This window comes from Balaenoptera borealis (assembly GCF_965194805.1).
Source record: "Balaenoptera borealis genome assembly, chromosome: 6".
Classification (NCBI taxonomy): Eukaryota; Metazoa; Chordata; class Mammalia; order Artiodactyla; family Balaenopteridae; genus Balaenoptera; species Balaenoptera borealis.
Window position 1 is genome coordinate 21,945,715 of NC_138863.1, and position 25,905 is coordinate 21,971,619.

Below are 25,905 nucleotides of genomic sequence, written 5' to 3' on the forward strand. Positions count from 1 at the left end.
TTTAATGTTGTCCCAGAGGTCTCTGAGACTGTCCTCAATTCTTTTCATTCTTTTTTCTTTATTCTGCTCTGCAGTAGTTATTTCCACTAATTTATCTTCCAGGTGACTTATCCGTTCTTCTGCCTCAGTTATTCTGCTGTTGATCCCATCTAGAGAATTTGTAATTTCATTTTTTTTTTGTTCATCACTGTTTGTTTGCTCTTTAGTTCTTCTAGGTCCTTGTTAAACGTTTCTTCTATTTTCTCCATTCTATTTCCAAGATTTTGGATCATCTTTACTATCATTATTCTGAATTCTTTTTCAAGTAGACTGCCTATTTCCTCTTCATTTGTTAGGTCTGGTGGGTTTTTATCTTGTTCCTTCATCTGCTGTGTGTTTCTCTGTCTTCTCATTTTGCTTAACTTACTGTGTTTGGAGTCTCCTTTTTGCAGCCTGCAGGTTCGTAGTTCCCATTGTTTTTGGTGTCTGCCCCCAGTGGCTAAGGTTGGTTCAGTGAGTTGTGTAGGCTTCCTGGTAGAGGGGACTAGTGCCTGTGTTCTGGTGGATGAGGCTGGATCTTGTCTTTCTGGTGGGCAGGTCTACGTCTGGTGGTGTGTTTTGGGGTGTCTGTGGCCTTATTATAATTTTAGGCAGCCTATCTGCTAATGGGTGGTTTTGTGTTCCTGTCTTGCTAGTTGTTTGGCAAAGGGTGTCCAGTACTGTAGGTTGCTGGTCGTTGAGTGGAGCTGGGTTTCGGCGTTGAGATGGAGATCTCTGGGAGATTTTCGCCATTTGATATTACGTGGAGCCGGGAGGTCTCCTGTGGACGAGTGTCCTGAACTTGGCTCTCCCACCTCAATGACACAACCATGACGCCTGGCTGGAGCACCAAGAGCCTGTCATCCACACAGATCAGAATAAAAGGGAGGAAAAAAAGAAAGAAAGAAGGAAGATAAAGTTATTAAAATAAAAAATAAAAAATTATTTAAAAAAATTTTTTTAAAGTAATAAAAAAAAAGAAAAAGAGAGCACCCAAATCAAAAAACAAATCCACCAGTGATAACAAGTGCTAAAAACTGTACTTAAAAAAAACCAAAAAACATAAAACGGACAGACGTTACCCTAGGACAAATGGTAAAAGCAAAGCTATACAGACAAAATCACACCCAGAAACATACACATACACACTCACAGAAAGAGAAAAAGGGAAAAATATATATATATCATTGCTCCCAAAGTCCACCTCCTCAATATGGGCTGATTCGTTGTCTCTTCAGGTATTCCACAGATGCAGGGTACATCAAGTTGATTGTGGAGATTTAATCCGCTGCTCCTGAGGCTGCTGGGAGATATTTCCCTTTCTCTTCTTTGTTCGCACAGCTCCTGGGGTTCAGCTTTGGATTTGCCCCGCCTCTGCGTGTAGGTCGCCTGAGGGCATCTGTTCTTCGCTCAGACAGGACGGGGTTTAAGGAGCAGCTGATTCGGGGGCTCTGGCTCACTCAGTTCGCGGGGAGGGAGGGGTACAGATGCAGGGCGAGCCTGCGGCGGCAGAGGCCGGCATGATGTTGCACCAGCCTACGGCGCGCCATGCGTTCTCCCGGGGAAGTTGTCCCTGGATCACCGGACCCTGGCAGTGGCGGGCTGCACAGGCTCCCGGGAGGTAAACCTGCCTTTTTTGAAAGTTCATTGTCTCTGTATTCCCCAAAGGGAGGAAGCTAGTGTTTTAGTATCAAACCTAATTGTGAAAAGATTTGTAATTCACAGCTTGCCTTTCATCTTGACTCATGTGTATGCCATCATCATATTTTACAAAGCAAACGTTAAAGTAAAGGTTACAAACCCATTAACTGTTACAATACTTGTGGCTTTAATATTGGGGAAAATCTGCATATTAATTCACACCATTATTATTGGTTTTTAAATAGGAAGAAAATGTTGTGTGTACAGGATAATTAATTTATCTAGTATGTTAAATTTTGAGGACACCAAAAATATTTCCTGTATTTGGAAGATTGGCTGCATTTATAATGACTTTGATTACAAAAGAAGACATGTACATTGTGGGAGAAAATAGTTAATATACAGTCAAATGAAAGTAAACAAAGTCATGTGAAGTAACCACCAAGGAAAAAAATTCCTCCAGATTTTTTATTTTCATTTTTTAAATTTATTTATTGTTTACTTGGCCATGCCATGCGACATGTAGGATTTTAGTTCCCTGACAAGGGCTCGAACCCATGACCCCTGCAGTGGAAGTGTGGAGTCTTAACCACTGGACTACCAGGGAAGTCCCACTCCAGATTTTTTAATATACTACATATATTTTTATATATTTTTTATAATTATGGCTATTCTGGTCATACTGTTTTCTGATCTACTCTTTTTAATAAGCGATGTATTACAAATATTTTCCATATTATTTGACAGCATTTTTATTGGCTGCCTTGTGTTTTATTATATGGGTACACTGTGATTTATTTTTAAAACACTCTGGCAAACATTCTTGCAGCTATTTCCTTAGAATAAATCCCAGGAAGAGAAATTTGTGGGGCAACGAGCATTTTAAATTCTTTTGATACATGGGGGACCCAAACAGTCATAATCCGGAAGATAATTTCACAAAACAGTTACTGCACTCCTTTCCCTTCCCAGGCAAACATCATAGTGATCTAATTATTGTTTGTTTGTTTGTTTTTAACTTTTAGGTTACCTTGCACCTCGAAACCTTCCTAGTACTGGCTTCTTCCCATTGCTGCAAACCCTACTCTGTGACACAGACTCTAAATGCAAAGACACACCCTATGGGCCACAAGATCTGCTTCGTAGGAAAGGAATTGATGATGCACAATTTAAAGACAGGTAGGGACACTTCCAAGTGTGTTCAGTTGCTTTGAGAGATCAGATCTTGTTTCCTTATGAGATATCCAGGAAGCCATCCTAGGTTAGGTATACAACTTTATTTTCTATATCTACAAATGTGATGATCTAAATATGAATGAACGAGGTGGGTACAAACTGGAATTACCATTTTTATGTGGGATTAAGCATAATCTACTTTGATGAATTACTCAAATCTTGCCTTTTAAAACTACTTACGGTTACCGGAGGATGGAGGTGGGGATAAATTGGGAAATTGGGACTGACATATACACACTACTATACACATAAAATAGATAACTAATAAGGACCTACTGTATAGCACAGGGAACCCTACTCAATACTCTGTGATGGCCTATAGGAGAAAAGAATCTTAAAATAAAAAAAAAAAAAGGGTGGATATACGTGTATATATAACTGATTCACTTTGCTGTACACCTGAAACTAACACAACATTGTAAATCAACTATACTCCAATAAAAATTTAAAAAAACCCAAAAAACCTGGGTAGGCAAGGCAGTCCTTCTTAACTTCCCTCAGAGGTTCTCTCTCCTACCTCAAATTGTCAGTGACATTGCCCTAAGACTCGATCACAAGTGTAAGATATAGGGCGATGTCAGGGGTATTATCTCCTGGAAGAATAACATATTTATCTAGCTCTATGTGGAACTTCTAGATATAACAGAAACCAGGAAATGCAAATAAGGAAATTAAGGGTCTAGAAATCAAAGTAATAAAGTTGAAAGTATTCTTAATTAAACAGCAGTCTTTAAATGAGGTTAATGTGTACGGTGTGAGAAGAAACTGAAGAATAAAGATAGGGAATCTAGACCATTTACAACCTCAGTTTTCCATCCTGAGATTTTAAACCTAAAGAGACACCCAAGAGTCCAACTGTCTGTAGAACTGAGAAAAACATTGTAATCTGAATTGACCATGAGATTATCCTGGTAGAGATTTTTTTTTAAGTGTCTCTCAAGAAAAGATTATATTTATCTATAATCAGAGATATTTGGTTCCAAAATTTTAATTTAAATTCCTTGGCATGTAGCACCATTTCTCCTTTAATATTATCATCGTGATTTTGGTCATCAGATAGTATGGGAGATACTCTAAGAGAGTAACTAACTACAAGCTGCTTAGCATAAAATATCAACATGTCAAGAATTGTCCTGGGAAATGACTTGAGACACCTAATTATTGGGTTGCTAATTCACATTGGTTTTGTGAACCAAACACATTCTCTACCATTTTGTTACTTGCATTCTAATGGAAAAGTAAGCAAAAAAGCAATAAAATAAATAAATAGCATAATTACTGATAATAATAAATGTACTAGCAAGAAAATAGAGCAGGTTAAGAGGTAGAAACTGAAAGGTGGGAATTTAATAGTGTAGCAAAAGAAGGGCCTCTGCTAGAAGGTGACATTTGGGTAGAGACCAACAAGGACAGGCAGAAACCAGCACCAGCATGTGAACATCTAGAAGATAAAGTTCCAGGCAGAGAAATAGTCAGTGATCCTGAAGTGGGGGCAAACCTGATCATTTAGAGGAACAGAAAGTCGGCTAATACAACTAGAACATAGTGAGAGATAATGAAAGCGGTAGGGGATATGGTGAAAAAATAAAAACCATGAGAGAAAGAGCCTGAAGAATCAAACAAGTAAGGAAAGGGAAAGGATTTGTCTTTTGTTTTTAGTATAATGAGAAGCCACTGGAAATTTTTAAGCAGGGAAATGACATGACATATTTTCTATGAGACTAATATATTCTAGGCATATACAAGCATTACCTCAGCTAGCAGCTAGTTGAGTTGTGTATCTCTGCAAGGAGACCCAAAGCTGACTAGAGCCTATGCCCCCTTGTATAATCAGTGTAGAGATAAAGTGAATGAATATTTTATTCATTCAACCACTTCATAGATAGTCTCTGTGTCCCCACAAGATTTATTCCTATGTTCTAGCAGGGTAAGGTAAATATTAAATCAACGATAGTAGGAGATAGTGCAATGAAGAGTGCCAGAAGGATGCTGAAGCAAGACACCTCCATACTTAAAGTAGAAAGAGAGCTTTCAGCGGACATAATCAGGTAAATCTTCATGGAAAAGTTGTACTTGAGATGAACATTTCGAGAACCAAGTGATAGAGAAGATACGGGGAAAATTAATGTCCATTATTTACAAATTGGATTACAGCTCCAGCTGGGGCTCTCATCTTTGTATCTTTTTTTTTTTTTTTTTCCATGAAGAACTAAGTAACAATGAGGGAAATAGTTAACAAAATCTAAGAAGTCCATAAATATACCTCCCCTCAAAGAAGTATTTTTCTATGTAATATAATAGAGAACCAAATTCATGGAGTCCCTGAGATGAGCCATTGAGTTGGTTTTGGAACTAGGATTAAAGTCCAGGTTTATTTTACCCTCTGTTGTTTATTCTCCAGATAGCTGATCATGTCTCTTTTTTTTCAATTTTATTCTAATCTCCAGGTATTTTATTGAGCTCAAGCTGTATAATGCTGTATATTCAGTATTTTCTCTAAACTGCCAAGTAATTGGAACTTAATTTGGAAAATTATGTACAATAATAAAATTGCATTAATGATATTTCCCACCATGCTATTAACTTTTATGCTTTATATAGCCATGCAATGAAACTGGGGCATGGTTACTAGGTAAGCCGTTCCATACTAAGTAAGCCATTGCACTAAATTACTTCCCTTTGGTGAAGAAAGATTCACCAGCATAGCCTCATTAAGAAACAAAACAGTCAGGGAAAAAAAAAATGCCATCTTTGGCTTCATCAAAAGAGGCCCACCAGGGCTTCCTTGGTGGCGCAGTGGTTGAGAGTCTGCCTGCCGGTGCAGGGGACACGGGTTCGAGCCCTGGTCTGGGAAGATCCCACATGCCGCAGAGCGGCTGGGCCCGTGAGCCACAACTACTGAGCCTGCGTGTCTGGAGTCTGTGCTCCGCAACAAGAGAGGCCGTGATGGTGAGAGGCCCGCGCACCGTGATGAAGAGTGGCCCCCACTTGCCACAACTAGAGAAAGCCCTTGCACAGAAACGAAGACCCAACACAGCCATAAATAAATAAATAAAAACAAATACTTTGAAAAAAAAAAAAGAGGCCCACCATGTTTATTTTGAAAGACATGATCACACTCAGTCACTACTTGCTGGCCAGTCGCCAAGTGTACTTTTTGATGCGTTTTTGCATTGGCACCAACGTTCTGTTATTAAGTTCATATTTCTCTTAAGCATTAGCTTCAAGATGAGGTGCTTTAAAAAAAAATTCAACACTATACTCAGCATCAACTGTAACTAGCTGTCTGAAAGAAGAAATGATTACATCTATGATTTTTTGGCCCTTAATGCACAATGATGATGGTCCAGCATCATGGGACTTAGCCTTGTGGTCCTTCCTCCCTGCCCTGCCTCTAAGAATACATCAGAGCAGTGGGGACCCCTGGCTGTGCCATTGCTCACGCAGCTGGCAAGTGGCAAAGATCATCTTGCAGAGCTCACAGGGTCATTATTTGAAGAAGCAATTCAACATTCCTGCAGCTCCTGTGGGGTATTGCCTCTATGAATTTACTCCCTATCTCTGTCATGTTGACACTCATCCATGACCTGTGTTTTCCAAATTCATACCTCTGCTCCTATTGAATGGCTCCCACAGAACTTGAAACATAGCTAATCAGATTCTATTCAGGGAAATTTTTAAAGTGCCAAGACTTTTGTTTAATACTGAAAAATATGGATGTATTTAGAAACTGACCTGAAGGTATTATTGGGAATATAAGGGAAGTGGAAGTAAAACAGTTATGTGTCCTCATTTGACTGTAAAGATGAGGTGAGATGTATAGGTCTCACACTGTATTAATTTCAGAGTAATTATTAACCATCTAGTAATCATTTTAGTGAGTATTCATATAAAAATAAAGGTTAAAATTTCATTTATCAAAAACAAAGTGGAAGGAAGTCTTAACTGCCACACAGGCAAAATTGTTAATTCATTGAGTTATAATGTACTGAATGTGTACCACATGCTGGAGACAATGCAAGTCACTATGGATACATAGATGACTAAGGCATATCCCTATATAAACTTAAAATCTAGTGGGAGAGAGAGATAGAGACTAGTAAACAGGTAAATTAATCTATGACATGGTAAATGTGATGAATATTTGTTTAGTTCTCACTGTGCCCAGAACGTCAGACAACAAATGGTGAATAGTTACACAGACACCCTGAGACATTGTTTCTGCCTGAGGAATGTGCATCTCACTGTTGGATATATTATTGGAGTGGAGAGAGGTTTGGGTGGGGAGATGTCAGACGAGTTCTCCAGAGACCTGTGTGAGTAAGATCATTAAGGACAGATAGGGTGGTGGTTACCAGGCTAGAGGAAGGTGTGTTTGAGATAGGCCATAAAAAAAGAATCTCGGAACTTAATAAAAGGAAGAAATCAATGGCGGCCCTTGTATAGTCAGATTAGAGGAATAGGCAGGTAGCTTTGCTGCTGACTGTGATGGCGGAATGACAAATTCCCTTGTAGTGTTGCCATATTAATCTGCCTGTGTCAGGGCTAGGTAGAACATAATATGTACAGGGTCATCTGAAAGCTACTGTGATGTTATCTCCTCTATATTCTACGTGCTTCTGATGCACATCTACCCCCAAGGCATTTCCTCATCTGCCCATCATGGTGCCTTTAGAAATGTATTAGCTCAGATATACATTATATCCCCAAAGTCCCTCCAAAGAATATAAAAAATCTTAGGACAGAGCAACATATGAAGGCATTTCTAAATCTTAACACCTTAATGATATAGATTGTTGATTGGTAAGTGAGCTACCTAGAAGAGAGGTGTATGTTGAACATGGGCAGGCAGGGGTTGTATCTGAAGCATAGATGACCCTGAAGGAATGAACATCAGAATGAAATTGAAGAAAATAATGAAATAAATTAAAATGACTTCTTCTTGGGGGAGTCAGGAAGGACAACCGTATCAAATCACTGAGGAGGCCTCAATGCCATTACAACATTCTTATTTGTACTTAAAAGTCGGTAATGAATGTCATCTGAAGCTGGAATCAGAACTGGGCCTGGAGCAGATTTCATACCTTCTTTCCAGGTGTCACTACATACCCGTATAATTATAATTCTCAGGAAAAAGGAAAAAAAAATATAAAAAGTTTAACTAATCCTTAAAGACAAAAAAAGAATGTCAGAATTTTCTTTTTAGGATTTGCCATATGTGTCTTTCCTGTAAGCAATTCCTTTTAAAGACAGAATTACCATGGCACACATGGGTGCCGCCCACACAGGTAGTCTTTCCCACTCACAGGAAATACAGAGACATTCAATATAAGTGCATAAATCCTACCGTTGCAGTGATATCTATAAATGTGACATTTCCCCAATGTAACTGTTGGTAGACATGTCTGAGAAGAAGTAAAACTACTCTGAGCCTAGTTTCCCTCCTGGTATCTTAAATTTAACATTTTGAATCCAAGATGTTTCCCTTATTAAATTCCTTTTCAAAGTAGAGCACTATAAATGCCGTAGAGGCCGACTCTACCTCTTCAGCATCTTAGAGGCGGGCCCTTAGCCGTCTCCATGGTACTGTGCATGTGGCTGGGTCCAGTAAAAGGCAGTAAAGTGAGGCCATGGGCCACTTGGAGGTTTGACTCAGGCCTTCTTGCCTCACCCAGAAGGCTGAATTCTCTGGACTCAGGTGAGCCTACATGCTGGATTCAGGGGGCATCCAAGTTTTGCATAATGCCTTAATATACCTCCCAGAGATATCTAGTATGAGAGAGATTGTCTGAGACTTTCTTAGAGCTATTCAGAGTTCCCGAACAGGATTTTTAAATCTCCTGAGTTGGTCCTAGAGAGTGGGATTAGGGAGGAGTCATCAGTGAATAAATCCACTTCTCCGTCACAGCCTAGTGCAGGGTTTCTCAATCTCAGCATTGTTGCTACTTGGGATCAGATAATTCTTTGTTGCGCTGGGCGCTGTGGAATGTTTAGTAGCATCCCTGGCCTCTGCCCACTAGATACCAGTAGCACCACTCCCGTCCAGTTGTGACCACTAAATATTTCTCCAGATATTGTCAAGTATCCCCTGGGAGCAGGGGAGGGAGCACAAAATTGCCCCCAGTTGAAAACCACTAGTCTAGTGAAAGTATGAAGAAAAAGATTTTAAGGTAGCAAGAGGCCTGAATTAGGTTATGATTCTAGGATCTCGCTCTGTAACAAACACAAATGACAACTCTAGTGTAGCACCCCCAGTCATGTGTTGTCGTCATTCCCTGGGCATGTCCCTACTTAGCTATTACCATTAACGTATTATAATCCCTGTTTTTTTTATTTGACTTGCCCATTATATTACATATCGTGGGAATTTAATAAATGTTAGTCAGTTTATGAATGAATATGGTGGATACAGTGTAAGATTGATTATATGTTTGTGTCTGTGGTGCCATCTCTGGGTGTTTACTCTTCTAAGGACCTTTGCAGAAGCAGGTGTGCAACAGTGGAGGCAGGGCAGGCTATTTTTAAAAAAAAAAGACGCTTCCTTAGCTGTCAGTTCTTCCAAGCGGTATTCTTTATTATCTATTATTCAGTGCTTGCCATGTGCTAAACATCCTACCATCTGCCAACACAGTGTACTGTAAATAGACTTTTCTCAAGCATTTTACAGTCTGAGGAGAAAATTGATCATTACTTCAAATGGAAAATTCCTCTTATGAGTAAACTGATAAAGAAATTAAATAATAAAATGAAGAAAGGGTGAGCTTCCCTGGTGGCGCAGTGGTTGAGAATCTGCCTGCCAATGCAGGGGACACGGGTTCGAGCCCTGGTCTGGGAAGATCCCACATGCCGCGGAGCAACTGGGCCCGTGAGCCACAACTACTGAGCCTGCGCGACTGGAGCCTGTGCTCCGCAACAAAAGAGGCCGCGATAGTGAGAGGCCCGCGCACCGCGATGAAGGGTGGCCCCCGCTTGCCACAACTAGAGAAAGCCCTCGCACAGAAACGAAGACCCAACACAGCCAAAAATAAATAAATAAATAAAATTTTAAAAAACAAACAAAACATCATGTTGTACACATTAAATATATACAATTTAAAAAAAAATGAAGAAAGGGTTACAAAATTCTGGGTAAGGTACTTTCTCTCTTCCCACCTCACCAGCCAGTGCTCGCAGGTTCCAGATTATGAATGAAAAGGGTGCATCCATTTGGTGTCCAGAGATCTTGAAGGTTCTAGTATTGTAAGATTATGTGGGGAGTATAGATACATAAGTATGGGGCTTCAGCTCCATACTGATGGTGAAGGCTGTGTCTTTGTACCATCTTCTTTGTGGGCACTTTGACAGTTAATACTGGTGAGTGCTTATGATGACAGGGCCCAGATAGGCACTTGTTAAGGACATCTCACATAGTACTCACAACAGCCTTGCAGGATAGGTGTATCATTCCTGATTTCCAGAGGAGGCTGAAATTTTTTAGGAAGAGGCAGAGCTGGGATTCAAAAGATATCTAACAACTCCAAAGTTCTTTCTTCTACACCCCAGCAACACTGTCTCTTTTTATTTAATCAACCATCCAATCTTACGGTTCAGTACTGTGCTAGGTGTTTCGGATAAAAAGAGCATCATCATGGTGCCTGCTTGCAAAGATGTCACAGCCTAAAATGGAAGAGTGATGGGAATAGGTACACAAACAAACATAATACACTTAAAATTTATATAAAGTAAGTATGTACAAAGTGCTTAAATTATGTAAAATGATGGAAAAGATACTGGTTCTCATTCATCGCTCTAAGAAGCATAGAGTTCTCTGTAAGTATGGTCAAGCTAATTAGAAAGTTCAGAGATTACACTTAACTCAGTAAGACTGGCTACCTTCCTGTCCTCCTTTAGTAATTTAATAGAGAGTCAAAAGAACTAATTACCTTTGCTTGGGGGAGGTAAGCTGTATTTCAACTTAGAGCCTTAATTCATCTTTTTACCCACAATGCTTGCTGTTGTACATTTATTTTGTGGTTTCCATTTTAAGGGTTTACAGACAATAGTTAGGTTGAGCAGTGGCAGAGGACACATGCCATCACACTACACATTGTAAATACAAAGCAAAACTGGGGAAAATTTGCAGGAAGATGACCAGCAAAGTACGTGTGATATCCCATGCTCTCTCCCTGACAAAAAGCCATACCAGGACCACCTAAAAGGAGATGAACCACCTCCCCACTCCTGTAACGTGGGATTCATAGGCGACCATGTAATTGTGGGCACTTCCTGGTCAAGGACGGGTCCTGTTAGAAAAGAGGCCTCCAGAGTTCCTCGTCTGGAAGAGCCATTTTCTGTTGAGCAAGTTCAAACCTGTTGAGCCAGCAGCTTGCTGGGAAGGGGATGAACTTGTCTTTGGCATTGAAAGAATATTTGAAGGAATAGTTTTCAGGCTCTTATCTGAACGTGGGAAAATGGGCAAGGTGTCCCCTGTAGAGTTGATGCAGCTTTTGCTTCTCCAAGCTCACGCTTTCTTAATTTCCCATCACCTCTTTTTTGTTTCTCCCCCACTCCCATTTATTTTTCAGTCTCTGTTTTCTCTTGCTCCTTCTTTGTTCTTTTTCATGTTTGTCACTCTCCCTTTGGTTTTTGTTGCTGTCCCTATTCCTTAAGAATTTTATGAAGGCAGTTTTTCCCTTTATTTTCAAAATGTGTTGATATTCAGTAGTGTTTCTTACAGTATTTCAAGCTGAACTAAAAAAATGTTGAGAAAAAGAAAAGTGAACCTGACTTTCTCAAACTTTCTAAAACTTCTCTTTGAGAGCAGGGAAAATGTTCAGGTCGGTTCTTATTTTTATCTGAACAGTTTTCCCATCCAAATAGTCAGCATAAGGAATGTAAGAAGATTTAGGGGAATACAGTCATGGTCATGAATAATTCAAATATACATTAAGAATGCAGAACTTTTGGAGCAACCAGTACATTTTATAGAGAATATTGGAAGAACACTAGGGAATGAAAACAAATATCACCCCTTCTTATCATTTTTATTAAAAGGACACGCTGGGAAAAAAAACAGATTGTTTTTTCCAGTTATAAGTCATAAAGTATCCTGGAACCAGGACTCAGATCTTGTTTCTAAAAGGGGAGGTCAAATCGAACCACAGTAGCAAGCAGAACTTCTTGCTTTTCCACTGTTATCTTTTTATATCCATTCTTACGTACCGTAAGTAAGCTTTTTATAAACAATCAGACAAAATGCAGATTATTCATTCCAGACATCTGGACTTACTTCACTCTTGAAATAGATATATTTATTTTAGACACTTACTTTAGCTATATCAAGTTTTCAAGAAAGTATGATTATTTCCATTTTAATAATAATAAACTAAACAGGGAGCGATGTTTTAAAAAGAGGGTTACTGAATTGTGGAGTGGTCCAATAATATTTTCTTCCAAAAGCTGGTGTGATCATGTTGTGCAGGGATTCCTGGCACCACATGCTATCATTACAGCCTTGATACATTCAGTACATTAAAACCCTGAGTACATCATTATTTCTTTAACACCTGGTGCCACCTGTAATGACACCAACCACAGTGCCTAGCACAGACTAGATATTCAATAAATGTGTGTTCTTCTCCTTCTTTGAATCTGTCTTGCAAGTATTCATCTTTGACAGTCTTCAAAATGCCATCTGTAATTTAACATAGAAAACTTCTTTTTCTTTCGTGGTTGACAAATAAGCAGACCTTGATTTCGGTCTCTGAAGCACCCTTTGACTACCATCTATTTGGGATCCACCATCTTTTTAAAAGAAAAAATATATATCATAAATATTTTCAGTATTTAGCTCTAAAGTACTTTTTTCTTCCTATAAAAGTGAAGTAAAAAATAAGTATTTTAAACCTAATCTAGGCCATTTTTTCTGACTAAAAATTTACCTTGTAGGAGCCCTTATATATTCATTGGTATATGGTTAGGTGAGTTTTGTCATTAAAATCCCAGAAAGTAGATTAAAAATTTGAAAGTCCTAGGAGAGCCCTGGAATCTACCACGTAATACATTGCTGTAACTAACTGAAATTAATGTGAGTGAAGTTACAGAGTTCTTGCTTTTTCTTCTCTAGTGAAATTCTGAGAAAGTCATCCAACCTGGAGAAGGACAGCAATTTATCACTCCAGAGCACTGAAGTTCCAGAAAAAAGGCACACATCCCTGGGTAAGCTATCCTCTTCTGCCCAGTTTAGAACAGGCCTTTTGGAACAACCAGTAAAGGTCTAATCTTTAAAAGTTATACTTTTAACTTTTCAAACAAAGATGGAATGCCTAGAATATCCCTAAGAGATCTAAATATTCCTTATGGTTGCCTGAGTGTGGTGGTGCAGTTATGCAAAGGTCTTGAGAATAATTGGAAATTAAATTCTTACTGAAATACTCTCTAGGAGCAAAACCCTAAATGGTACTAGTATAATGTTGAGAATTACACACTTTGCCAGAATTGACTAGGGCCTCTTCAGTTGCCTGCAATTAGATGACACTGGAATGGTTAGAATGCCCAGCAATAAAAAATGTTGGATAGAATCTCAGAGATTTGTCCAAACTTTACATTTTACAGATGAGGAATATGAGGCCCAACAAGGTTAAGCACCCTCCCTGTCCCAGTCATCCAGCTGACCTGGTACTAGAGCAACTGCCAGGATGGGACTTTTCTAGCTAGAGTCTTCTTCCTCCCACTCTACCACTCAGCATCACAGTCATTCATCGTGCTTGTGTACTTCTTTCATTCACAGCTAGGCCAGTGGCCCTCAGACACTAATGTGCAGAATACCCACAGGCTGAGCTTCCTGAACCTTATGTCCAGGTGCTTCTGCTGCAGATGGTCTTGAGAGACTCTCGTTAGAAGCCACAAATTGAGAGTAAACTCTCAAAACAGCAGGACTGTTTTATATTCATTAGCAAATATTTATTGGGTGCCTGCTATCATGTAGGCACTGTCTTAGGTACTGAAGATACATTAGTGAACAAAACAAAGATTCCTGTATGTCAGAATATGATTGGTGATCTGGGGAAAAAAAGGAGTACCTTTAAAAATGCCATGCGATATTTAAGATTCTATGATAGTAACATTCCAATACAAGTTGATGGACCAAATGAAAAAAGGTCCTTTGTTATTGTAGTAGGACTATGGTGGTGAATGGTTTTGAGGAGTTAACGTGCTGTTGTGAATGATCTCTGGGTGTTTGGCTGAGTAGGTTAAAGCACAGTAGAAATAAGATCATACTGTTGTGGTCCAGTAAGCTTTGCTTTGCTCAGTAGCCACAGATTATGTTTCTTAGCCTGGCCAGTCATCTCACAAATGTATTGCTTTGGTCTAGAGGAATCAGTTGGTAAATTCTTCAGCCCAGTGAGCATTTTAACAAAGCCTAGGCCCCACTGATGTTAGGTCGCTGTATCTTTGAATATTAAGATTCTTTGTTGTGAGGATAATAAAGTATTTCTGTGCACAGTTTATAAAAGTGAACACACTGGCTTAATGAACATCCATGCTATAGATCTGAACGTACTCTTCCAGCTGACGCTCCTGACCAGGAACACTCTGCCACATTATAAATAGTACTGGATGAGGGAATTCCCGCTTTGGGAATTACTTAATTAGCATATACTGTAGTCTGGACTTATTGCTTCCTCCCATTTATTTGATCTGAAATCCATTCAAAAACCACTTTGGGGAGGAGAGAATTTATGATCCTAAGCAGATTTTAGCCTCCCAATTGAATAATTAAAAAAAAACAACCATTATCACCAGATGCGCATTGGCAGATCCTTTGAACAGATGTTGGGTGTGATGGATCTGTGGAGCTAGTGGAGGCACCTCAGATCCTCTAGGCCTGAACAAAAATGATTCAGTTTATTAGGCAATAATATTGGTGATAAAGTTTAATGATATAAACTGGAATGAAAGCAAATGACATCCAAAAATGATTGGAAAAAACCCAAAAGCAGACCAAAACCATCACAGTTTTATGTGGAAGGAAAAACTGATGGACTTTGCCATTTTGCCAGTATGAAACTTTCATGGAAGATGCATATTTGAGCATATTCTTGCTGTGGAGTATATGAGAGCATAAGTGATATTTATGGATTCTTATGTGAACCTGCCTGTGTGTGTGTGTGTGTGTGTGTGTGTGTGTGTGTGTGTGTGTGTGTGTGTGTATAGTATGCTAATCTCTTCTTTCTTTTACAGCAGCCACAGTATTTCCTAGTCCAAGTTCTGATTTGGAAAGTAATGGAACAGATAGTTTCTATGGTAGTCAAGTGCTTGCCTGGATCCTTAGTTTGGAAAAGGTAATTTCACTCAGTTTTGTATGGACTCATAAGAAAAAGCAGGTAAACAAATGCCTCTTAGATTAATAGAGGAATCTTCCAAATAGGAAGAGTATTCCCGTTTGGAGTAATACCTCCGGGAGATTCTTTTCTTAGGAGCTCTTTGATAAAAAGCTTAATTTTGAGGCATTCTAAATTCCTTAAGGTCTTGGATATTTATTTACTTCCCTGTTAAGTCCCTTAAATGAACTTAAGGTTTTCATTTAGTAAAAAATAGGGTGGCATTACATGTGATCTTTTAATTTCCTGAAGCAGGAAAGAAAAAATGCTGTATGAAAGCAGATGAAGCTTTAACACCCATCAGACTTGCTGCCTTATCTATACTAATAATGCTTTTGGAAAAATTAGACCTATAAAAAATATCTCCCCAAAGTAATAAAATCCCTTTCCTTAGCGTGGTTTAAAGCGCTTACCTCTGGATTTCCGTCTGTTTACCAGTCTTCCACTTTAAGATTCCAGATTGCAAGATGATAAACATCATTTCTATCAGAGGTGTAAACTGACAACCTATGGGCTATATGTGTATGTGTGCACATATACAAGGATTTTGAGAAATTGAATTTGAATGCCTTTAGGCAGAAGAGCTACTCTTCTGTCAGCTTCAATCCCCACTTTTCCTTATTGTCTTTTATCCAACCAGATTCATACATTTTTTTTTTTTATAATTTAAGCCATAGGTATTCCTTTTATTTTTTATCTTTTATTTTTTTAATTTATGGCTGTGTTGGGTCTTCGTTTCTGTGCGAGGGCTTTCTCCAGTTGCGGCAAGCGGGGGCCACTCCTCATCGCGGTGCGCGGGCCTCTCACTATCGCGGCCTCTCTTGTTGCGGAGCACAGGCTCCAGATGCGCAGGCTCAGTAATTGTGGCTCACGGGCCTAGTTGCTCCGTGGCATGCGGGATCTTCCCAGACCAGGGCTCGAACCCGTGTCCCCTGCATTAGCAGGCAGACTCTCAACCACTGCGCCACCAGGGAAGCCCCCAGGTTCATACATATAAGTTATTCGGCTGGCCCATGAGTCCTGCTTTACGTGCTCTTCAGAAATGAAGAGGAGATCATTTTTAATATTTTGCCATGGAGAGACTACTTCTCTCTCTCTCGCTCTAACTATCTATCACACACACACATAAGAATTTTTAATAATATATCCCTGTCTTATGTAGTAGACATTTCTTCCATCTGAAACATAGGGACATAACTCTGGTCTTTATTCATATTCCTGTGACCATAACCACTGCTGCTTGATATGTGTCTGTTAGTTCCCCTTGAATTAACATTCTGTATACCTGAGGCATCTTGATAAACTTGTTTATGTCAGTAAGCCAAAGAACAACACAAAAATGTATGTCAGGAAAAAGCACCATACCTGTCAAGGCAATTCTGCCAGTGCTGGTTGAAATATAAGACTTCCAGAGTCAGTCCAGTCTAGATTTGGAAAGTCTAGTTTATATAATAGTTGAGGTACCTAAAGCACCCTGTGTAGCTGAGGAAGCCCTGCCATGTGCCCACGTAATTCCAGTATAAAGCCTCCACAAATCATGCTAGGGTGCAAACTAGGGAAAGTTATTTTATTCCATTCTATTTCTTGTATATTGGTTCCTAGACGCAAACAGCCTTGCATTGTATCAGTTAAATTCTTTAATAGCTGGAATAGCAGTGCTAGTCTCAAAAATACCACTTTGTTGTATTGAAACTCCCAGGTTCTCTTTCTCACACGGAATAAAATTTCAGAATTTTGTGAGGCAGCACAGAGTCATGTATCCGATGGAGATAAGTCAAAAATGAATTTTCTATGTATAGATACATATTTTCAGAGTAGTTGGAGCAGAAAAGGGATGTAAAAATTAGGATCACATATTGATGCCTCTGTCAGCAATCTCTCTGATTCCTTTTTCTTTCTGTGTACTGCTTTCTGCAACCCTTGCAAGAATAAGTAGAGAAATCATTTTGGGGTGAGTTTATATGTAATGTTAAGAAAGAGATGTGGATGAATGACTAGAAGACCTGGCACCTAGAGTATCTCCTGGAATAAGTGGAGCCTGTCTTGTTTCATTACATTTAGAAGTTGAATCACTGGAAGGTAGAGTGTAGATTTTGTGATATAAAGGGAGGATGAAGTTAGCTAGCCCTCTCCTCACAGGTTATAATAATTAATTATTAGGAAGGATGCATTAAATATTGCAACTAACTGTAATTGGCTCTATAAATATCTAAACAACTTAATGGTGAATGTGATCAATATTATAGCTGAAAACAGTGCTGCATCTGTTAACTGGTCTGTACTGTGAAATATATGGGGGACTTCCGTTATAAAAATGCTTTCCAATTATTGCCTTTGATAATTATATGCTTGTATGTATTTTCATATATGTGTTTTCTTTTTTCTTTATATGCATAATTCTTAAATGAAATAATTGCTTTGCAAATGAAACACAATCAATCCATGTTTTTCCACTTCTCTAAACAAACACTGTTGGTCTTGAGACTAGACTCTGAAGCTCTTCCTTTTTGGAAGTCTTCCAAAGATCCTGGCCAGTTTCCCATGAAGTGTCACAAATTATCAGGACACCTAAGTCTCTGCTATTAAATGTCCAGGAAAAGCTTAAGATTTTTAAGCCTGAAGATTTTTGTGAGACAAGATCTAGTACATTTAGGTTGTCTAGTCAGAGACAGGAAATGTGTTCAGTTAAAAAAATCATATGCAAATCTTTTAAATCATAAAGGTGACAGGAGTTACCACATTCACACATTCTCCCAGTGACTTTTCATGGGTAAACCCAATGTATTTTAGTGTTAACTTAATAGTTGCTATAATGCAGGACCTTAAAATGGCTATTATGTAGACAGGTCAGTTTCCTTGAAGACTAGGACACGTTAATATCTATATTTACTAACATTATTATACCACTCTTCTCACACACATTGCTTTTACAGCAAAATTCGACTTCAGAAGATATACGAAGAGAACTGTGTGAGAGCTATCCAAGATATACTGCTGATTATGCCTTCTCTTGGACCACTCTAGGGAAAAATGTTTTTAACATATTTTGCCTGTCCAACATGACCCTTTTAGAGTCTTCTCTCCAAGAACTAACAAACCAGTTCTCTCAGGTGAGTGTAAATATGTTAACGTGATCAAGATCTCATAAACAATAGAAGGAAGTGTATTGTTTCCATTCTCGTATACACAAAGTGACTCAAAATGAATCAAAGAGCAAATGCATAACCCACATGGACTAGGAAATGCTGACTGAAATGTTGGCTCACCTTTGGCATGAATTCCTCGCACAGAGATTCACATACAATGTCTAATTCTAAGTAATATGTCTATTTGCTATTTAAATGTGCAGGATTGAAATTATGTTAATTTTGAACCAAAAATATTGCATTATGGTTAACGTGAAGACATCTTTGTAGATGAAATTTGACTTTGCCCTATGGTGAATGAAGATTGACTGTTTTCTCTGAGATATTTTATTTAAGTGAGATTACTCAGGATACAATGTAAGTTTAATAATTAAACTGTCAGAGCCTTATAACTCTCAGAAGTTAGAATAATGGATAATCTTTAAAATGTTTCTTCTAAGGTCAAACCCAATTTACAAATTTGATTTTTTTATGAAATAATATAATCCCTCTTTCCCAAATATTATATATTAAAACCAAGAACTTTATAATATGGAGTGCTAATGACTATTTTTATATGCTAGTCTTAAATTAAGATGTGAAAATAAGACACTGATAATTTTCTTTTATGAAACTCCACATACAATGAAAGTTCACAAAAATATTCAGAATTCTCTCAAAATTTTATAAACAGGAATAAATGAAACATGTCCACATCTAACATTTTTCCCCTTGATTCTCTGAATTTTATTGTAAGTGCAGAATACTTAAATTACTCTTCAGTAATCTGAGTTTTCCAAATGAACTAGATTAGAGACACTGTTATAATAACCCCAATCCAATGTAGAGCACTTAAAATTCTATCTCAGCAAACTCAGCCGTCACGTAGAATGTGTGGTTAAGAATATGTTGTTCAAAATCACATTTTCAGCGTGAAAGGCCTTGAATTAAGATAGAACAAAAGCCTGACTTTACTAGTATGAATGAGCTTATTAAGAAGATTGTTTTGGGTGGGAATATAATGAAGGTATTAGTTGGGTCCTGTGATTCAGAGCAAAAGTACAGGTCATGGTTTTCATTTATTTGTTTGCTTATAGTACAAGATATGATTATTACATAGGATATTCACTCTAAATCATTATTATAACTGAAGTTCCTTGTATTCCAGCAGAACTTTGGAAATATTTTATTTTGTTAAGTATGTATAATTGTAATAGTAGACATTTTCATATGTTTGTATGTATACATATTCACGCACATATAATATAAAATATATAAATTTTAAGGGTTTTCTATGCAAATAATAAATAATATAAGGTCTACTAATGGATATAGAGAAGATACGTCTGCAGATACTAAACCAGAGCCTAAAGAAAAAGAAAAATATTACTCTGAAGCTAATTTTATTTTAAGAAATTAATTTTAATTTCCCAAACACAATTTAAAATATTTTGTATAAACAGTTTTGTTAACCAGACATTAAATATGCCAATTTCTGGAACTATAGGAAAGAATCTAATTATGTGTAAGAACATTTGAAATGGTTATAGTTTTTCCAAGTAAAAGATGACTTCAAACTGAATGAAAATCTGAAAGAATTACTTATGTGAAAATCTAAACTTTTAATGTTTTCAAAGGCAGTTAGCCATGTGGTTACAGATGTTGAAATCTCATTTCACCCTGTTGGTGGTTTTATTTTTTAAGCTATCAAGTGATCCCAATAACCAGAAGACAGTGTTTCAGGAAATGGTCAAAGTGCTGTCGTTTTTCTCACAAGTGCAAGAGCAGACAGTTGTGTGGCAGCTTCTCTCCAGTTTTCCTAATGTGTTCCAGAATGACACGACACTAAGCAATCTATTTGATGTTCTTCGAAGTGCAAACAGGTAAGAAAAAGTAAGAATTAAGGGGAATGTTACTGTTCATAAAGAAGTCTTTCTTTTTTTTTTTTAAATATTACCTTTAGGATCACTGGTAGGTAGGTAATTTAAACACAGCAAATAATCCTTCAGCACCTTATTGCAGATTTTGGCAACGAAACTAAGTGTATTAGTTAAGCAAAGGAGAAACACACATTGTGGTCATCAGGATTATTGACAGGTTTATGGGGAAACAAGGGGGAACGCTAATCATAACATCTATGGTGTCAGTTGGTATCCCAGAACTTCTGAGAAAGATGGTAGAGCAGGACCAATGGTAGATTGGAACCTTGGCTCAGGCTCACTCAGGGACAACCAGGGCTCTGTGCATCTAGTATTTTAACTGTTCAAGAAGAAAATATTTCATTGGGTTTTGGTTGGTACTACACAGTAAAAAACAACCCCACTGGCTAGAGTTTACACCAAGCCACCCCAAGGGGGTTGGCCTCCCTCACGTGCAGCCAGCTTAAGCCTGCATATTGGGTTGGCTTTATTTGACACATATGACACAAAGATTTGAAAAATTTTGCAGAAGAAACCCTTTTAAAGCCTGCGTTCCTCATAAAAGAGATCTGAGCATGGCCAGCGTTCAGAGTTTGATGGACACATACTTAGGTTTTGGCTGTCCTGTCTAGCTAATTTGGAAATGTGCGTTACGCAAAACAACAACAACTACATTAACGACTAGCAATTACTGAGTGCCTGTTACATGCCAGACACTTTACTGGACCCTTTATATGTATCACATTGAAACTTACAACAGAACTATTATTTATTTTATAAGTGAGATAACAGAAGGTTATAAAAATTAAATATTTGATGATCATGCAGCTAGGAGGGTTTGAACCTGGGTTTTTTAACTCCAGAACCCAGACTGCCTCTCTAATATGTCACTAAGAGCACAGTGGATTCCATCGCTAATCTCTGAAGCACCAGAAGAGTTTTCTCATCTTCTCTGGTAAGCTTTCCAAGAGTTTATATTTGTTCAAAGACCTTATAATAAGCCCTCATGTTGTTGCATTAATTTCATTTGATTCTCACAACAGTGCTTTGAGACTGAGACTACAGATATCCCCATTTTATAAAAGAGGAAACGCACCCTCATGGAGGTCAAATGACTTCCTCAAGGTTCTACAACTAGTAAGTGGTAAAGCTAGGACCTGAACTCAAGGAATCGGAACCCAAGTCCTGTGCCCTTTCCACGATAACATGTCATAACTAAGCTATTAGAAGAAGCAAGATATTAGGAAATTTGACTTGGTCCTCATTTTGGCTCTCAGGGAAATTTTCACTGACCCAGAATTTTGACACGCGATTCTTTCCCTCCTTTGTATATTCTGTTTTAGAAAACAAACAGGTAAATCAAAAGAGAAAGGGGATTGTCTGAATTGTATAATGTAGCAATGAAAAGAGTCAAGATACTATTCAGACCACAGTAAGATATCACTAACACTCACTAGAATGGGTAAAATTTTAAAAGATGGACAACCCCAGTCAGCGGCAAGAATGTAGAGCAGGGGGCTTCCCTGGTGGCACAGTGGTTAAGAATCCGCCTGCAAATGCAGGGGACATGGGTTCGAGCCCTGGTCCGGGAAGATCCCACATGCCATGGAGCAGCTAAGCCTGTGCACCACAACTACTGAGCCTGCGCGCTGGAGCCCACGAGCCACAACTACTGAGCCCACGTGCCACAACTCCTGAAGCCCACGTGCCTAGAGTCCATGCTCCGCAACAAGAGAAGCCACCGCAATGAGAAGCCCACGTACCGCAACGAAAAGTAGCCCCTGCTCGCCGGAACTAGAGAAAGCCCGCACGCAGCAACGAAGACCCAATGCAGCCAAAAATTAATTAATTAATTTTAAAAAAACGTAGAGCAAATAGAACTTTCATACATTGCAAGTTAGAGTGTAAAATGATACAACCATTTCAGAAAACAGTGTGACAGGTTCTAATGAAGTTAAAAATAGCTCCATATGATATAGCAGTCTACCCCTGGATATTTACCCGAGCAAATGAAAACATATGCTCACATGAAGACTTGTATGCTAATGTTTATAGCAGATTTATTCATAATAGCTAAAAATTAAGGGAAAAACAAATATCCATAAACAGAATGTATGAAAAAATTAGTGGTTTACTCATACATTAGAATTCTACTCAGTAAGAAGAATAAACAGATTGCTGAATCACACCACAACATAGATAAATCTCATGAATATTATGCTGGCAAAAAAAACCCAGACCAAAAAACAAAAAAGGAACACATACTAGATGTGTAGATATTATGTTATTGACAAAATTAATGTATAGTGTTAGAAATCAGATCAGTGTATCTTGGGAGAACTGTTGGAAGCATGGCAAAACTTTTTTGGGGTGATCCAAATATATCTTAATTAGCATGGTAGTTAAATGAGTGTATATATTTGTCAAAACTCATTGAACTGTAACTTCAAATAGGTGCATCATATTTTATGTGAATTATACCTCAATGAAATTTCATTATTAAACAACAAATAAAAACCAAAAATGCCACAAAATAATACTCACTGGAAGGTGGAAGATCCAAAAAATACTCTCGGGTCAAAAATAAATTAATTAATTAAAAATACGTCAGACATTATTTTGGTAGAGTAAATTGCATAAGGACGTTGCACGGTGACTATTTTAATTCTCTTCAAATTTAAATAAAATTACTGCATTATGCAATAGGGTATATTCTCAGGTAATGTTTAGAATGTTGTAAACCAGTCTACATAATAATGAAAACAGCTTTTAAAAGAAATCCCTTCAAATTATTATAAAGCAAGTGACATTTGACTTTTATCTAACCTGAATAACTTTTTTTTAAAGTAGTTAACTTTTACTTATTTATTATTATTTAATTAACTAATTAATTAATTTAAATTTTTATTGCCAATTTATATACTTGTTTTTTCTAATATGATAGCCTCCTGCCACCTGTGAGATTTTTTAATTTAATAAATTCGACATGTTACATTTTGTAAATTTAAGGTGCACAGTGTATCACATGTGATTTTGAGCACTTGGTGTGCTATTGTTATTAAGGAATTGAATTTTTAACTTTACCTTTAATTAATTTAAATTTTAAACACTGATACTTGATCCAGTTATTAGAAAAACTTCTAATATGTTTGAAACAACATGGGTATGTGAATCTACTTTTCACTGATAATTGTAATGAAATCCAAATACAGATTAAGTACTTTCAATGAAAATTTAGCATCTGAGTTGAGATGCTTCATAAGTGTAAAATATACAGTGAAATTTGAAGACAATACAATAAAAGACAAAATACTTTATTAATATATTTTATATTGATTAGGTGTTGAAATTATAACATTTTGGATGTATTGGTCAAATAAAATATATTATTAAATTAATTTCATCTGTTTCTTTTAACTTTTTTTAATGTGACTACTAGAAAATTAAAAATTAAATATGTGGCTTGCATTATATTTCTGTTGGAGAGCCCTTTATAAACCTTTTTTTAAAGTTAAATCTTCTTTACTATTATTATTAAACTAACAGTATCACTAAAATCTGTAAATTCTTCACAAATGACTGTATTTTATCATCAAATCATTGGTTTATCTTACTCTTTGTTGATCAAGTAATATGGACAAATAAACCCCATAAAAAGGTTTTGAGGTTATTTACACCAGCAATTTTGCAAAGTTGTAAGTTGTTATATAGTTCAGTCACCAAAACCAGATTATATAATGTTACGATTATGACAGAGGTTAGCAAAAATGAGTAATGTCAAAAGTCAAGAAGTGTATATGAAAAAACATACATGATATTCACCATTTATGAGGAAGTTGTGCTGAGGTATGAATCACAAAAACTCCTTTTTAAATTACCTTTACATATAAGGAGACTTGTTTTGGATAACTTCCATTTATATATGATGAAAAGGACAGAAAAACAAAATCAATGAAATGAAATAAAAGTATTTTGATCAATAGTCTAAAGGATTTCAGAGAGGACAATGGTCAGGTGTCATTTTTAAGTCACGTTTTGTTAGAAAAAGATGAATTAAGTCTTCTGACATTTTTATTAATGATATTAATAACAATAATGCTGACAGTTACAATGAGATTGCCAAGTGTTCAGTCTTTGAAGGTGTTACTTTGAGACAACAGATTAGCTGAGTCAAGCAGAAGGCCAAGCTGGGAGAAGGCTAGCAGAGATCTATAACCTCAGAACATTTAACTGGTCTCCATGATGACCAGGGTTCAGAAGTAACTCAAAGTCTGAGAACCAGGAGATTCTTGGGGGCAAATATAAAAATGCCTGAGGTATTGACTGTTATGTATATAGAGCAGAAATGAAAAAAATACAGCCATGCCCCTATGGCCAAACACACAGCTGTAAAAACAAGCTAACAATGCTGTGGGCTCAGTGCAGAAATGTTCTGTCCTCCTCCCCGCCATGTTGGGGCAAAGTGCCAGAGGCAAGACATAAAGTGGAAAGAACATAAATTTTGAAATTAGACAGAACCAGTTCTATTTATTTGGATAACCTCGTGTAAGTTATTTAACTTTTTGAACTTTAGTTTTCCTGTCTATAAAACAAAACAAATGAAAATGACTTTATGGAACTATTAGAGAAGTAAATAAAATTATAAATATATATATGTTTATATATAGACACATATCTACTAGAAACTAGAGGATACTCTTAGCTCTCTAAATGTTTTCATTCACAGCTAGGGAGCTAAAATTAAAATGATCTTAATTTAAATATTAAAAATTCCAAAAATATGGTAGAAAGTATATGCACATGCTGTTGCTGGAGTGAACCTTCAGTTGATTAGGATACATATGGAAAAACTATCACCTAGTATGTGTTACATTTAACTTCACAGTGGCAAATACTTAACAAAGCCTTTTAAGTTACTACTCATGTATATTAAAGCATTGCCTCACAGTATTTGTGAAATTCAGACATACTTGTACAATGCTAACATTTTTAAAATGTGCTAATGACAATAAGGGGATAAAAAAGGCATTTCTTAAGTCACTAGTTGATTTTTTGGAAATATGGAATGAACTCCAGCATAAGTGAATTTGCTGATTGTTCATCCACAGTGTAGACTGCCCATCTTATTAGTAACATAAAAATCATAGGAAGACAGTGCCAGTTAGTCTGGATATTAATTTTGAGCTACCCCTGGAGCAGTGCCTATGGGCCATTTAAGGGATAGAATGCAGTCTTTAATTAGGGCAAGCTCCTTTTTTTTTTCAAATACATTACCATTTGTTTACCTTTGTAAAGGTAAATATCAAATGCTTAATTAATAATTATTCTTGAAACTGGATCTTTTATCTGGGCTTGATTTTTAATGAAAATAATTTCCAATATTTAATTTTTTCTTTTAATTAAAAAAAAAGTATCCTTTCACTGGAAGCTTCTATTTCTAACCACTTATTTTTAGGTCTTAACAAAGAAAAAAAAAAAACTGACATGAAATTCACTTCTTACTTTAAGGCCTTTTAGGTTTTAGAATCCTGGAAAGGTGAAGTGCTCTGTCTGGTTCAAGAACACTTTGTTGGGATTTTGTGCATAAACAGACAAACAAGTAAT

The 25,905-nt window shown here is 37.2% G+C and overlaps 1 protein-coding gene across 2 annotated transcripts in view; it reads left to right on the forward strand.

The window, feature by feature from the left end:
• ABCA12 (ATP binding cassette subfamily A member 12) overlaps positions 1 to 25,905 on the forward strand; it is a 186,707-nt gene that overhangs the window by 60,133 nt on the left and 100,669 nt on the right. Inside the window, exons 1-6 of one of the 2 annotated variants that reach the window (XM_082397653.1) lie at positions 428 to 1,639; positions 2,685 to 2,838; positions 13,001 to 13,092; positions 15,118 to 15,218; positions 18,191 to 18,367; positions 20,087 to 20,265. In XM_082397653.1, the coding sequence (XP_082253779.1) occupies positions 1,567 to 1,639; positions 2,685 to 2,838; positions 13,001 to 13,092; positions 15,118 to 15,218; positions 18,191 to 18,367; positions 20,087 to 20,265 (776 nt within the window). In that variant the 5' untranslated portion in view covers positions 428 to 1,566. Of the gene's footprint in view, positions 1 to 427; positions 1,640 to 2,684; positions 2,839 to 13,000; positions 13,093 to 15,117; positions 15,219 to 18,190; positions 18,368 to 20,086; positions 20,266 to 25,905 lie in introns of those variants that run through there. The other variant, XM_082397652.1, reaches the window with a different exon arrangement.